Source organism: Sylvia atricapilla, chromosome 15, assembly GCF_009819655.1.
Source record: "Sylvia atricapilla isolate bSylAtr1 chromosome 15, bSylAtr1.pri, whole genome shotgun sequence".
Classification (NCBI taxonomy): domain Eukaryota; kingdom Metazoa; phylum Chordata; class Aves; order Passeriformes; family Sylviidae; genus Sylvia; species Sylvia atricapilla.
The window spans coordinates 5,400,098-5,416,888 of NC_089154.1; the positions used below are offsets into that span (position 1 = coordinate 5,400,098).

A 16,791-nucleotide genomic window follows, 5' to 3' on the forward strand; every position below is an offset into this window, starting at 1 on the left:
CTTCTCCCAAATTGAGCTGCTCAATTGGGGGACAAGAAGTGTTAAGTTGATCTGTTTGCTTGAACCGATTGATTTCAGACCTCAGTCGTTTACAGCTTTGGGGCAGAGCTTGTGGAGTCCTACCTTGTGATGATGTTTCCCTGTTGGAATGCAATGTGGTAACTCGTGAGATTGCATCAGATGGATTCCCTTCTTAAGGAGAAGCTGTGGATTCCAGCAGACCATCCACATTCATGTGGGGAGAGAACTGAAACTGAGAAGGGAAGGCAGGACCCACAGAGCCTTTGTTGCTGTCTGAACACTGGCTTATTGGGCTTCTCTGTAATTCAGTTTTCTGCTTGAGGGAAATAATTACCTTCGAACACAACTAAATGAAAAAGCTTTCAGTTTCTATATGGAAAGTAAATAAATGGAAAACAAGGAGAGATGGAAGCCTGTTCAGCATCTCATACAAAGAGAGGGAAGGTGGGAGAGTTGGAGGCAAAGCCTCTGTTTTCGGTAGACTGATGATGAGGGAAGAGTATTTTTAATACGTTGGTTGTTCAGGAAACCCCTGAACAGTGAGCAGTGAGGATATGGCAAGGAATTCATTAATAACTACTTACTTGAGTGTGGTAGAACAACCCAGAGTTCTGTTCAGGTGTGATGATCCCTCCAGACCTTAAGGAAGAAATGGGATTTCAGGCTGATGTGTTTGGCAGCACAGCTGATTCTGCCCATCCCAGCAATGTGTTCTGGACATGATTGTTAACATGAGGCCTTGGCACAGAAACTGTTGGCCAGGTTTGGTTTCCCTGAAGGACCTTGTAAAGTCAGCAGAAATTACAATGTAGACTCAGCTGAGAGGGAAGTTAGGACTCTCCTGTGGATGGACCTTCTTGCTTTTTTTGTCCTTTTTTTTTTTTTTAAATGCTTATGTTGAAATTCAGATTTAAAGCCATATAACAAAGGAAAGTTTTTCTACCAGTCTGAAACCCAAAACCCTTTCACTTGGTGCTGCAGTGGCATGTGAAATTTCTTGATTGTACCAATACTCCTTATTCTTGGAGAGCCTTGAAGTAACATACTGGCTGATGGGAAGCCAGTTGGAAATGAGAACCCTTTTCTTCAATTGGAAAACCAAATTAATATATCCTTAAGTCCCTCAAAAGCACTGCTCATGGTATCTAATGTCTGTTAATCATTTCTTAGGAGAAATTATGGAAATGTTACTCAATGCACTAATTCTCTACTGCGTTTCTAATTACTCTATTGATTTTTTGAAGCGTAGATTTGTGTAAAGGAACAGTGAGGTATATTTGAACAAATACAGAGCAATAAAATTGTAATTGTAGTTCATGTATGTTCAACAAACATTAATTTTGTTAGTTTTTCCAGCAGTCTGTGTGTTTGACCTATGTGGTTGGTTCTTTCTTAAGCCTGTGGTTCATTAAACTTTCTGCACTGTTTTGTCTCATCTGTCAGGCAGTTTCACCTTGATTTGGTGTTTTATGTGTAGGTATTGTGTAGGGAATTAATTTTAAAAAGTCAAAAAATGTACACAAAGGCTGGTTTAGTAGTTGCTTTTGGTAAAGTTTTCCCTTTCTCCATGGTATTGTCTTAATCATAAAAGAATAAAAATGTTTCTCAGGTTCTTCCAGTGAGTCTGCATTCAGTGACTTGAGTTCTGGTCCACTGAACAGTCACTGCTCTGTTATATCAGACTTCATAATACTGTGACTTCATCTATTGTTTCTAAAAATGCACATAATTACTGTAAGTGGTTATAAAATTTGTTTCAGTCCCAGTGTCTCACGACAGGCTTCTATTAAACTTCACCTCATATCATGAGAGACCAGAATGTATGATGAGAAAATGTGTTTTGGTATTTAGAATCCTGTAAGAGCACGCACTTCTTTTTTGTGATGTTGTTGTTGGGTGGAGCTCAGGGTTTGGGGTTTGTGTATTTTTTCCTATATAAATGCATTTCCAGATGTTAACTTTTGAAAGTCTCAGTTTGAATTTTGAGGTTTTAATCCTTCATTACATTGCACAGAATCATTGTTGTGGATTTTTAAAAAAGTTTAGTTAGGTTTTTTTGGTGTGTGTATATATGTTAAAAACCCACACACATATAGTCACTGGTAATTTGCTTAACCTTGGGCAGGAAAAGTTGAGAATGGTAATAGGAGATGCTTCAAGGTGTGTGGTATCCAGTATAATACAGAATCTGTTCTTTCTCTGCCTTTTAAAGCCTCAAATTCACTAATTTAACGATCAATTAAAGAGGTTTCCAAGGTCTGCTGTGTTTTGTCAGAGCAGCAGAGCTAGACCATATGCAGGATGTCTTTTCCCGTTATTCTTTTTTGTAACTTCTTTGGATGTGTTTGGCTGTTGGTGTTTGTTGTCTTATTCTCTGATTAAAAGATGAATTTAGTTTGTGATAGGAGTTAAAAAGCAATTTGTTTCACCAATGCATGTTCCAGTTTTCATTAGTGTCTTTTTTCTAGTTGGGAGTCTTCAGATACATGATTTTGCTTTCCAAAGAAGTTATTTAAATCACATGATTATTACATTCATACAGCTGAAGTTTTCTGTGTTCTGCTCTGCACAAAAGTGCACGTGTGCCAAGTACCCTCACACTCCTCTGATAAAATAAGCTCTAAATTATATCTGAGTAATTCTTTTTCTGAAGCTGTCTGCGGCTTTGCTGTACAGATGCCCTTTTGCTAAATGAAACACTACTTATCTTAATTATTAGTGTTAATGGATGTGCTGTGGGCTCAGTATTTGCTATTGTCAGGTAGAATCTAAGTTATGTCTTTTCCTGCTTGACAAATGTGACAGAACTGTAGTTCTGACTGTCGTGTCTGAATGAATCAGTGCCACGTGCATGAGGAGTTGCTGGCAATCACCTGGGATGCATAAGCAGACTGACTTCTCTTCTTTCAAGCATCTTTTGCAGGCACTGTTATTCCTGAAAGGCCACATGCTCCTAATTTGTCAGGTGCATGTGTTCCGGTGATGGCTTATGGTTTCTCCTTCTGCATTTTTCTCTTCTTAGAGGTCTCTCAGCTCTTGCAGAATTTGCTTCTGTCCAAGGATGCAATGTGAACTATTGAATATCCATGGCATTAATATAAGTAGATGTAAATAGATCAAAGCCTCTACAAAAACCCCATGTATTTTCCCATTATGCAGACAATTCTCGTGTGAAGGTATTACTTCTAGTTGAAATTGAAGTGTGTTTCTGATACTTGGTATTTGCTGAATGTTAAGTTCATATATGAATTATGTTCTGAAACCATCTTTGCAGGAAATAAGGAATCAAATTATGTTTTCTTTCTTCCAAGTAGAATGGTTACACTTTGTAACACGTTTTATGTATGTGTGTGTATCTGTGTATGTGAATTGTATTTTCATTTGAGAAGGAAGATGAATTCTTTCCAAAATGCAGAGATTCCCATGAGCCAGTGAAAGAAAAAGGAACTGAGTGGGCTGAAATGATTTTGATCAAAGAAGTTGTCACATTGAGTAGTCCTCTTTTACCTCTTTCTTCATAGTATCCCTGACATGTCCACTATGTGGGTTTTTTCTCCTTGTTGCTTTTTAGTGTTGTCAGTTGGATTGTCTCTAGCAGTACTGCAGCGATGAATTTAATGTGCAAACACTTGTTCAAAGGGTCATGTGGAATATTAATAGACCTGATAAGTCTTTCCTCCATGGGTTTTACCTGGGAATGGTGAACTGGAAAGTCCTAATGCAGATTCTGGGTTAAACATGTAGGTATCACTGTCCCCCCATTTCCCTCATCAGTTACCACTGCCATCACTTGATTATCAGAAATGGGATGTCAGGAAACCCTGCTCTGATTAAGTCTTTTGGCGCGTTAATTTCGATTATTTCATTACTGAGGAAGAAGTGCCAGGGACAAGATTTGCAGGACTGATGAAAACCACTTGAACTTGCCTGTAAAGTTTCTGAAAAATCTTCCCTCTCTTAGAGAATATTTTCTCTGCATCCTTAATTTCTGTGTGATTAATGAAAGAACAACTCGACTAATTTATTAACTTTGACAGGCAAATTTTCTTTTACATCCAAGTACTGTTCTAGCTCTCTGGCAGTGGACAAAATTGAATCTGTAAGAGAAATCTTAATGTCGTCGCAAAAAAGAGGTGGAAAATGTTATGTATTATGTAGCATGTTACTTTTTCTTGCTTACAGGGCACAGACATAAAGGCTTGTAGAGCGCCTGGAAGGTGAGAGGGTTGTGTTTGAATACTTCACTGCCCTGGCTCGTGTAAGCGCAGGAGTTAAACCTGCTGAAGGTGAACCCATTCGTGTTTCTTTTTAAAATCAGGTCTTTGTCACTAAGCTTCATAAGCATTTTCGGTTTGGATGTAGTTTCAAGATATTCTTTGACATCTTTAAACATTTTGCTTTGCTGTCTTGTAACTTCTTTCTTATGAGTTCTCATATTCTGGTTTAAAGAGCATTTTGTGAGAATGTGAGGCAGAGTGTGTGTTATGAGTTCTGAAGTACTGTCAGAAAGATGCACTGTGGAATGAAGAGGTGGCATCGTGTCTGAAGTGTTCTGCCTTGACACTTCTTGTTCTGCAGAACCCTGAACAGTTTCAGGAGCTGAACAGTTTTAGGATTTTTTTAAAGTTGAGTTCAGATTTTTGATTATTTAGGTTTATAGCTGTGCCCCTTTTGAAAGATCACTAACAACTGCTTGGAGCTGGCTACCAGACATGGTTCTTGGAACTCCCTAGTTGCTCTGTAAAATGAGTCTTCTATGGGGTACAGCATTAAGGAGTTGTCCTGGTTGGTTTGAGTTGGGGTATTTTTTCTTTTTTTTGTACTTTTCACACACTCCTGAAGACACAGGATTTAATGTATTTGGTAGCATAAAGGCAGATGGATTTTTATCTCACCAGAACCGGGTAGCACTTAAACAGAAATATCATCTTCCATTTCCATCTTTCATATTTCAATAGAAGCTTTAGAATTTCATGCATCCTAATCAGTTTAGAAGGAAACTGGTGTTTACACAGACAGGAGGTTTAATGCTCACATTATATTTTCATGCTTTACATCAGTGAAGGAAGGCTTGGTTAATTCCTGCACTTCTTAACTGTAATTTGACCCTTTCTTCTGCAGCCTTTCCAACCCCTTCCTTGCAAGGAGCAGAGGGTAGGTGAGACAGGCTTCTCTGTAAAACATGGCAAATTAAATGGCAAAAAGTGAAGGTGCCTTGGGTTTGATTTACTCCATCCTTTAAAGAGACAGGGAACAGGAGACAGGGGGAAAAGATCTGTTGCTGATATTATGAAATAGGCTTTCACTGTAATTAACAGCCTGGGAGTTTTTCTGCTTGCTTTTCTTATCCTGGTGTTGCAAAATCTTTCTGTCCTGCTGGGATTTCTTTTTGGAATGCAGAGGTGTGTTCTAGCTAAAAGCATGTGCTTTGCCTAATAAGCTTTCCTAGCCACTGAGCCCAGCTGGCTGCTGCAGGCTGCATTTGTTTTGTCTTAACTAATTTTTATAGCCATGCTTAAAATGAAGCTAACACTTTTTACATTTAATGACAAACCAAGCACAATGTCCATAAATGAAACCCAACACTATAATCTACTAATTTTTGCTTTCAATGGGTGGCATTATGTAACCAAGCAGCCTACTAAAAAGGAAGATGTAGAAATAATACTGGTGGGATGTGAATGGGACTAAGCTGAAGGGATTAGCCTTTGTTGGAGGGAATGTCTATGTTGAGTTAAGGGTTTAGCACTTCCTCTCATAAATTCAGAAGATGAGTGAAGAGAGTGGGGCCTGGCTGGTCAGCACAAAATGTTCTTGTCAAATCTTGGTGTCTTTTGCTGTAGGTGATGATGAATGTCATCAACATGTTGCACTTTGCTGGAGTTTCCTTATGGGTTAACTTTCAGGGTTGCTGCAGTCTTGCAGCTACCTTGAGCTGATAAAGTGTTCAAACGCTCTGAAATTCAGCCAAATCTTTCCAATTTGATCCAAATCATGAATGAACAGAAGAAATGCTAGAAGGTAAAACATGAAATAGAAAGTCTGTTTCCAAATACTCATGAATCATTGTTTACAAGTCTACAACAGTGACACCGGAATTGTTGTGCAAGTTTGTTCTCCGTGAATTTGTGGAAAATAATGTTTTTGTTCTGACTTTGTGCTGAATGTGAGCATTTGTCATATAGTACTAGTCAAATATACAAAGCTCTGGCCAATTCCTGCTTGGCTGTTAGTTTCAGTGGAGCTTTTTTAATACGGTGCAGCAGCTGCTTGGAAATTAAATAAAAGAAAAATCAAATCCATAACAACAATAATAAAACCACCACCACCAAGATATCTCTGTAACCTTGTTTGGGTATTTCTTCACAGAAATAAGGGCAGATTTTTTTTCCTCTAGTGAATTCACATAGCTCAAAGCTGCTATGAGCAGGAACTTCTCCCATTCCTGTGAGGGTGAGTGGCATCTGACCTGCACACAAATGTTCTCCTGGTCCTTTTAGGCAGCTGTGTGAGTTGGGTCAGGGGGTAGTTTGAATCTCTTTGCTGGTTCTTTTTGCTGCTTTTTGAACAATTGCATTGCAGTGAAGCTCTAGACTTTTTTTTTTTTTTTTCTCCTTTACGCAAATGTCGGTGGACAGATTTAGGGCCTGGATGTCAACTCCATTCATTACAGCTTTGCCTCATGTTTATTAAACTGTGAGTGATCAGAATCATGGTAAGTTTTTTGGAGTCAAAATTACTGAGGATGACACCTCAGAAAGACACAGATAATTGCATTTGCATAGGTAAAAAAGGGCAGACTTTTCATGTGACTTAAAAAAAAAAAAAAAACAACTTTTTTTCTTAGTAGCACTCCTTTTCATAAATTACAGAGGAGACTATGCAAAATATCAGGATGAATTTCTGTGTACTCCATTTCAAAAATATCAGTTCAGAAATTTGTCAGTTTAGGTCGCCTGAACTAAGCAGTGACACTAATATATAACTAATCTATTAATGGCCTACAGGCAGCTGTGAGAAGGAAATATATGGTTTTTTTACTTAATACTTATGATTAGTACATTAAGAAAACAAAGAAAGTGTTTCTTGAGTGTTCAGATATTGCTGGGAAAAAAAAATCGGAGAAGATCTCTTCAGATGCAGCCAACAAAGTGCAGTGAGGAAAGAATACAGAACTGCTTCTGTGAGGTTGTCATCCTACACCCTTCCTATAGCTGAAACCTTGTTAAAATACACGATAACCAAGTGGTGTCTTTAACAGCCCTGATCCCAGTGGGGCACATTGGTTGACATTTCTGTTGCTTCTTTGTTCCACATATGTGATTCCAAACTTCTCTGTGTGGGAAGCACCCTTCCCTGAGCCCTCCTTAACCACAGGAGGTAGAATTCCCTATGCCCTGATCTTGAGAGGTAGTCACTGTTTATCAGCACCTTCCTCCCAGTTCCTTCCTTTGGGAGGAGGGTAAAATGCACATATTTTGCAAAACAAGTTAATGTTCTAAATACATCACAAAGTGTTGGAACACAGTTGGCTGTACACTCTATGGAAAAAGACAGAAGCTCTTTGCTAAGAATCTATCGCCCACCTTCCTACATACTTTGTGATTAATGTTTATTGTATTATTGTGGGACTGCAGCAATTTGCAAACTCTTTAAATGGATAAAGGAGTAAATCCCCATCATGAGAATGCTGCTTTCCCAGCTGTTTTTCTGAAGATACTTTCATTCATCTTACCAGTTTTCATGTGAGAAATCTAAGCTCCTTTTCTCTTCCAGAACATATTTTATGCTCATATTGCTTTAATAATGTTTTTTCTGTGCTGATCTGCCTGTCTGTAGAGTTCAGAACATCCATCTGTCAAAATCTTGTCCTCTAAACGGTGAACTGCAGGTCTGACTACCTCTGTCATATCTCCCTAACTTGCAAATTTGCATAAAAGTTTTGCAGTGAATGAAAGACCTCTTATTTAGCACTAGTAACATGAATTATTAATTTGTTTTGTATTGAGGCGTGAGGAAACAGTAAGCTTCAGCTTACTGGATATCAAATATGTTCTGTGCAAGCACATTGAGAATTTGCTTTCATTCTCTGGCTGTTCCTCAGCAGTAACACAGTTCCTGTGCAGGTTGGCTTGGATTATTCCTGACCATAAATACTCAGCTGCTGACTTCTTAAAATCATAAGTGGAACTAGACAAGCAGAATTTCTGATTTCATATATATGTCATATATAAGAACTCAAACAAGCCTTGACAAATCAGCAATAGGTGTGCCCTATTCAGTGTGGCACTGGAGTTTTTAAAATCATAGGATGACTTGGGTTGGAAGGGACTTTAAAAATCAGTCAGTCACTAATAGATGCCTTCTGTCATTCTACTGCTGCTCATTTGCAACTGATTGTCTTTTTTGCTGTATTTGTCCCACAAATAAGTCACATCGTGGAGAATCTGTGCTGTAGTGTCATCCCATCCATCTTTCCTACCAGCAGAATTGCTTTGACTTTGATGTGGACTAATTAAGTGCCTGTATTTTTATGGCTATCTTAGAGTACTTAGAGAAAAGATAGCTGGGATATGTGTACTTTTCCAAATGAGCCTGTAGGAGTTGTTAGGGCTTTGATCCTATGTATCCTGAAGTTTCTTTTTCCTTTCCTTTCTGAAAGGATACTATCTAGAGTATTTCCATCGAAGTGCTGTGGCAAACTTCCCACGAGCGTTCCTGTTTTCATAGGAACAATCCCATTTCTTAGTTTTACACAGGGCAAAATGTAATCTCTGCAGCCTGGGCAGGGTTTGGTAAGACTCTGCATAGCATCAGGCAGGTTTGGCTGTTCAGCTTATTCCTTGAATTGCTTCCCCAGTCACGTGCCCACAGAAGAGATCAATACGTTACCTAATAGGACATTTAAAAACATTTCCACGATCTGCTGACGTGGGGGAATGGTGAGGGAAAGGAATAGATTTTGTACTTGATCTGAGCACACACTGCTGCGGTCTTGGCAAGCCCCTTGTTCTCATATGGAATTTGCTGCTGCAGTGGTGCATTGCAGGAAATAGATAAAAATCAACACACAGAATGTATCCATGCAATGCCTATATCCAGGGAAAGAGCCATGCATTTGAACCTTAAGAAGCTTACGTGTTTTCACAAGGCAAATAGAGTTCCCACTGTTAAAAGGATCTTACTATAAAGGGACACGTGTTTTAATTTGAATAAGGTCCATTATTTAAATGGTTTAAAAATACAATAGACTCTTAACTGCATCTTTTATAGACTGCTTGAGAAATCATTTAGATTTGTAAATGCTGGTGGAAGGGATGAGCACCTACCAAAGGAGAGGCAAAGAAGCAATTTCAGCATAGTCATTTGAATTCCAGAGAATTGCTTTGTTCTTGTTGAAATACAACTTTTTACTACTGTGACTATGTACAGGAAAAGCAGAATTATATTTTTAGAGCATCCTCCTATTTTTTCCTCTATCTCATACTGTCTTTTAAATTGCACTACTCTTCTTTTTCCTCTCAAATTTCATTTTAGCCTTGAACTGTTGTGGAATTTTATGTAAAACAAAAATTGGAAAAAGTTAAAAGAACTGCAGAGATTCAATATCCATCTCTTAGAGTGACACATCATCCAGAATACGGAAAGCAGGAGTAAAATCTGCATGTAGAATTAATGATACCTACTCAGTTCTGTGTTTTGCCCCCAGATATAATTATTAATTTTATCTGAGTTAGAGGCAGTTGTAGGTTGACTTGCAGGGTGCTCTTGATGAAAGCCTTTGGTTCAAAGTCGTGTTTTTGTAACTTGGATAGACGTCAGCTACAACATGGTTCTCATTTAACAACATCTCTTCATTTCAGAGTGAATTCAGAAATGTGTTTGTATTCCTTTTGAGTATTTTCCACGCGTGTAATCCCTATCAGATGAAAGGGGAAAAAGTTACCTCAAGTTGCTTTCTTGCATGTTCAGTGCTTTCCTTTTTCTCTTCCACAGTTTTTTCAGTTACAGACAGAAGTAGGACTCACTGGAATCAGCAGCAAGCTGCTCACATGGTCATAATGGTATATTTTTATTTACACTCCATTTGAGATCTGTGATGTTATTTAACAGCTTAGGCCATTTCATCCTTAATTATAAATTGTGATATTGTTGTCTTCAGACTTCAAGCAGATGGTCAGAGCCAAGTGTCCTGTTCAGTCTGGGAGAGCTGTGTAGTCATCTCCTCTCTGCCTTTTTTTTTTTAGGTTCTGCTGCTGTCTAAACAAACAATTAGAATAACCCAGTTTAAGAAGTTACCTGTGATTTTCTGAGCACTTACCAAACTCAAAAGTTCTGTAGCTACTGCACAATTTTGCTTATACAAATAAACCTTTTTGGGTACCCCTGACCTCTGTGGGTCTGAAAATAAAATTTACACAATTTAAAAATAAAATTGGCATGTTCTTTTAAAGACAAAATTGACATTTCTAATTGGACAATATCATAATTAAGACTTGGTTGCAGGAAGTGAGTGAACAATACTTAAGTTGATTTTTTAATTATTTAAAACTGGTGTGTCAGAGCAGTGCACTGACTCAGAGTAACTGAATCATCCTATCAGCATGTGGAGGAGTGATTTATATGCCACATCATGGAGAACTGTAGAATCAATTCCCTCTTTTTTGTCTCTTTAACTCTTAAGAACATGACTTTGAAATTTTAATTATTTAAATTTCTGAAATGTCCCAGCCTTGGTACTGGTGGCTGATGGATTTGTGACAGACTGGTGTCAGGAACATGGGGAGTCTGGGAGTAAATACAGACTAAGGAGGGACAGAACTTTCCTAAGGCAGATTTGACCCATTTTGGTTACTCTTGAGGTGCAGAGTACTCGAGAGTAATAAATGCTCTTGACTGTGCTTTGTTACTGGCTCTGTCCTCCCACAGGGCAGAAGAAACACCACTGTTGGAATAGCCATAGGGTCTCCATCTTCAGCGAGGAGAGAAGCAGTGGTCGGTTTCATGGCCTTTTGTGATTATCTGGCCTTTTTTCTTTTTAAAAAATAGGCCAAGGGAAGCACACTGTTCATCACTCAACATGAGCTGCTGTGGCTGCTTTAGATCTGGAAGAGAATTGGTTGCAAGATGAATGAATAAGAATAAAAATAAAACTCTGTGTCTAGGCTGTGATCTAAACATAGCGAGGGGAATAGAATAGGCAAAAATTCCCAGAGAGGATTTGACTGTTGCTAAAATGTGAATATTAAGGCCTGGAACACTGAAAATGTGAGGCAGTGTTTAAATTTTGCTTCAGTCTTGATCTGTTGCCCAGTGAAGGCATTTGCACTTCATGTCAAAAAAATTTTCAGTCTGAGGTCTCTGGCTTTTCTGGTTTGGGTTTGTTTTTTCTTCGTTTGCCTGTTCTGCTGTTAAGGTAATGAACGCTGCAAACATTAAATCAATCTCTTCGCTTTTGTTCATGTGTCTAAGGTATTAAGAATGCAAGAAAGCAGAGTTTTATTGCAGGAACTGTCACAGATTCCTTAGGCTCTGCACAAGTGTTGCTTTCACCTTTTTGCAAATCCTCTGAAACACAACCTTGTAAGGAATGGTTTGGCAGAGCCAAGGTAACACTTCTGGAGCACAAATACTGCTCCTGGGAAACAAAGCAGGTTATGGTGGCAAACTTGGAGAATTTCTCATATCTATTCTCTGGGCAAGCATATGTAGAGCTGCCCAACAAACAATTTAATCTGTGTAGACTGAGAACAAAGTTGTTTCTGAAGAAGGTTTGGCCTGGAAAATAAAGCATACTCACCAAAAACTTCCAGTAATGATTATAACACATTAGAAAATTAAATACTTTTGCTTTTTTATCTTATGTGTCAAAACATTGTTTCTGTTTTACACAGAAGACTTACTTCAAAAGCTGGGGAAATAGAAGTAGATTTGGTTTGGGGAGCTTTTACTTTCCTAATGCTACAAATTTGTACCTGAGCCAACATTGCAGGCATCCATATCTGGTGTTTGCTTTAAGGCTGCCTTAGGAATCTGCTTCTTTGACCTACTTGTGAACACGTGTGGCAGCACCTTCCTTAAGATCTTTTAACCTCCCAAGCCTCCCACTATCTTTTTAGTGTTACCTCCATCATCTTTTCCCCGTACCTGTGTGGTGGATATGTTTTGCAGACTGTGAAGGGTAGGAGGTCTTTGGCTTATAAGCTTGTAGCTAAAAACCTCTCAGTTCTGAAACTCCTTTGATATATTTAGTGTGAGCATAAGAGGCAAGACTTCTAAATACCTCCGTGGAAAACTTCTAAAAAGATGTTTTCCTCTTATCATACACAGTTAAATAAAAATTGTACTTCTAAAGCTATTTCTGAAATAGCTGCAAATGTGGATGGAGAATTTGTAATAGCTGAAGTCACTGGATGCTTCTTGCTTTCCCTGCACTATTGACTTTGTAGGGATAGTTTATTGCCATTGCCATTGGTTGATTAGAGGAGCCAGTGTCCCACGAAGCTGAAACAGGTTTGTGAGTTTTTAGAACAAGTGATACTCCTGCCCTGTGTGACCTTTCATTAGGTGGAGCCTGAGCTGGCCCAGGACAGTGGAGCAGGAGCTGTCAGACGGAGAAGTGCAAGGGCAGAACATCAGTGGATGTGTTCATTTTCTCCACTGCTGCTCTGATGGTTTGATGGTAAACTAGTAATAAGCTGTTCTGACAATTTGGGAAGATTTGGAGTGTCAGCACTCTAGGTTTTGACCTAGTGATGCCTGCTGCTTTCTTTTTCAACTCATTTTGTATTATGACTGTTCATAGCATTGAGAGCAGTTTTAGAGGTGGGCTTTTGAGTTGTCTTACAGATGATCACAGCCAGTTCCCCTGTGTGTGTCATGCACTGTTTGCACCCTCTTTTACTGGGCTAAACCTGCTCTGCAGAGGGTACAAAACCATTGCTGGGGTCTGGGCCTGTGAGTTAGCCCAGCCCTGGGAGCAGAACAGGAGATCAGTAGAGAGTGAAGCACTGCAGAGGGAATTGAGCTGCTGTCAGAACTATCAGTAACTCGCTGTATGTGCACATACCATTTATAGTCTGCAGGACCATTCTTTCCTGTCATGTAAAAAAGTGATTGTAGTCTTTCAGGAGGAAAACGTTCAATGCTTCTTCTGGTTTCTGTCTGTGGTTTATTGGAATATCAGAGCAAAAATAAAGGGGACAGACAGAGGTTCAGTATGGATGGAAGGAAGACTGGCTGGGGATGTGAAGATGAGGGATTGTGTATGGTGGGGGAGATAATGGGGTGAAAAATGGAGAGTGGGGTACTTGAGGGTGAGGATAATACAGGAGAGAAGCAGGAAGGGAGAGAATAAGATGAGGAGGGAGCAGAATAATAGTGGGAGAGAGTGTGATGGAAGGGGAAAACTCCTGTGTCATGGATAAGGAAGGGATGTTCCTGTATCTTGGAGAAGGAGAAGTGACAGATTGATTCCGTGGCTGAAATCCTGGTTGAGTTCACTAAAATATCCAGACCATAAGCAGACCTGACTTGCTTTTTTAAAAAGTTGAATCCTGTTTTAAGACCGGCTGGTGACTGTATGGATCTGACTGATTCTCATTACTCATTTGCAGTATTCTGTTTCATCTTAGACTGTAGCCTCAAGAGATGTGAGCAGGGGTGGGAGTATTATGAAACAAAGTAATTTGATTATTTGGGGTGGGGTAGGAGGGTGGCAGCTTTGTTTTAACTTAGCAAATTGTTTAAAAGCACAGACAGATGAAAAGGAGACAGCTAATCTGGTTAAGAAAAGCCACTATGGTCTTTGATATTGATTTCTTTGCACACTCTGTCTTTTAACCTTGTTTTCTTACAACTTTTGAAAACCCATCTTGAGCTATACTGAACAAATAGAGGATATGGATAAAATAGCTTCCTTTCAAGAGGTGATTGAACTTCTCTTTCAACCTAGAACTAAATTTCTTCTACATTCTTCAGTTTCTCTTAATTTCCATTGCAATAAAACCCCATTAAGATATAAATTTTCTGCCTTTTAGCCTAAAATGACCAGCTTTTACATGCTTGTTATGTCATGTGTTTACAATACATTTAATGCTAAAAGATTTATTTTTAGCTGGCTCAGTAAAATAGCTGGTTGCTGGAGTTGTTGTCATAGCAGCAATCTTAACAGATAGGCTGATCCTATTTAGCTTTTGCAGCCAACGAGCGACCGTTAGGCAACAGTTTGACAGTTCTGCAGCATTTTTCTAAAGATGGAAATTGTGCTGGTGGTGGTGGATTTTTTTTGGCCCAACTTTAAAATATTTCTTTCTGTAGGTGTGTGGAGTTCGATTCAACGTTTCCCCCTAACAACTTATGATAACTTTGAATACACAACATGTGAGATTCAGAATTTAAGTCTTAATTTGTAGAAGCTTGAAAATAAATTACATGGTGCAACATATTGCAATCTGCTTTGATGATTTTTTTTTTAAAAAGCCAGAAATATTCTGAGAGAAAAACGCCAGACTAGAGAACAAGATTGTGCATCATTTATTCAGCAGTAATTTTAAGTCGTGGCAGACTGGGCAAATATTACTGAAGAATTTTGTGGGTTGTTTTTGATGAAATGCACTGCCTGGGTTAGATATCTTAGGATTTCAGTAATCCAATTTTTTTTTTCCTTCTATATTGACGAGCAAAGAAATAATATTTTCAGATTAGGCTGTAAAATCAGACATACCTCTAAGTGTAGCTCTAAGCTGTTACAGAAGTTCAGTTGCCCTCAGACGTAGGTCTGAATGCAGTTCTGAGATGAAAAGTGAATTCACTGCAAGGGATTTCTCCTGTCTGTAACTTCCAGTCAGACGGTATTGAACCTAAATTACTTTCAATGTGGTTGAGCAAAAGACTTGCTCTCAAAACTCTCTCAAATCTCTTATTAGACAGAGTAATTAAAAAAAATATCGAAGTACTTTCGGTTAATGCTAAGAGATGGGTTTGAATGCTGTTGGCTTAGAGTGCTTCAAATATGATTGAGAGTCCAAAAGTGTATTTAAGCTTCCAATGACTACTTTGGTCCTTAGGCCTCACTTGTTAAAATGTACTGTTATCACAGATTGTCATATCAGGGGTGTGTGCTTATTAATTTCCAATTAATCAAGACAACTTTCCTCAGACCGGCCCATTCTGGATAGTTTTGGGGAATAGTTCAGCCCATTGCTTTCAGCTCCTGGTTCAAAGCCAGTCTCAGAATGGCAAAGGCAACTTCTGTAACTCTGGCTGCTATGGATTTGATATTATGCCGCTGTTTTGTAGACTAAGAAAAACTTAATGAGGGAATCTGGCAGAATTTCCCAGCAGAGAAATGAAATACCATATACCCACACACATTTTAATGTTCCAGTTATATTACAGCTTTTGAGTGCATCAAGGAGGTCAGTGCTGTGAAAATCAGAGTTCTTGCCGTGGTCCTACCACCCAGACTCCTGCCTGTTCATCATTTAACCTCCTTGGTGGGCAGCTGCTTTCCCTGGGTTCTGGTGCTCACATGAATTGTGAGACCTGCTCCCTGATAGGATCTGGAAATCTGCTGGACAAATGGAAGAGTTTTCTCTGTTATGTCCAGCTGGTGGCTTTGTCACATGAGGACAGAACAGTTTCCCTGCTGTCCTGGGGCATTCCAGAGGCACCGAGTGAAAGGGAAGGGCGTTCCTGAGAGCTGTGCCTGCTTACCTGGGCTCGGGGGTGTGATCCTGTCACTCACAATCTGTGTCTGTTTTGCTGTTTCAGGCAAAGTCGTGCATTTGTCATATGTGTGGTGCCCACCTGAACAGACTCCACTCTTGCCTCTACTGTGTCTTCTTTGGCTGTTTTACAAAGAAACATATTCACGAGCACGCGAAGACAAAGCGACACAATTTAGGTGAGTTCTCATCCCAATGGTGCTGCTCATTCTCCGTGTTATCCCTGTCTGTTCCAGGCCAGTAAAGTGATATTTTCTTATAGTTACCTCATTAGGCAGGGAGATAACTTTATTTGTGGTTTGGGTTAGTTTAGTGGTCTTATTCTAAACTTGGTGCTTAAACTTCCGTTGCATCACTGTTAAGTTTATCTTCACAACTTAGAATTTCCTTGGTATCTTGGTATTTATGAATTAATGTCATATATAAAAATGTGAGGAGGCAGAGTTTTGGGGTTTTTTTCCGAAGTGTTAAAAATGGTGGGTTTGGTGCCTGGAACTAGAACATTTATTTCAGTAAACTTTTTTTTTCAGGAGGTCATGTTCACTTCTTTTCTTGCTGAGGAAAATACTCATAATTTCTATCACAAAGAAGGCTAATCAAGCAGCAATCAGAATTATTTAAACTGCTGAAGTTTGAGGGTGGGCGGGGGTGGTTTTTCTTCTTTTTTCTTTGTCGGCTTCTTGTTTCTATTTGGGTCAGTAACCTAAGTAGTAAGAAAACAATTTAATTCATATGGAGTACCTTTCCCTCAACAGTCTCAAAAAAATGCTGGTTTCAAGGCCAACAGGATCTTCTGTTCTGCCAGCTTTGGTGCTACTTCATGTTCAAAGCAAAAAGCCTTTGGTTTTATTTCAAATTATCTATTGCTTATAGCTCAGAAGAGTTATAACGCAAAATCCTGATCTATATTATATATTAAAATTCTACTTTAAAATGGATGGATATATTTTTTCCTCCATATTAAAATACATTCTTGGTGGAATTATGTAAGAAACAGGGGGAAAAAAAGGCATTTTATGGCAAAAATTTCCTCTTGACCAGC

General features: G+C 38.9%; 1 protein-coding gene across 1 annotated transcript in view; it reads left to right on the plus strand.

Moving 5' to 3' along the window:
* USP22 (ubiquitin specific peptidase 22) overlaps positions 1-16,791 on the plus strand; it is a 92,323-nt gene that overhangs the window by 16,460 nt on the left and 59,072 nt on the right. The window contains 1 exon segment of the mRNA XM_066329816.1: positions 15,796-15,928. Within this exon segment, the coding sequence (XP_066185913.1) occupies positions 15,796-15,928 (133 nt within the window).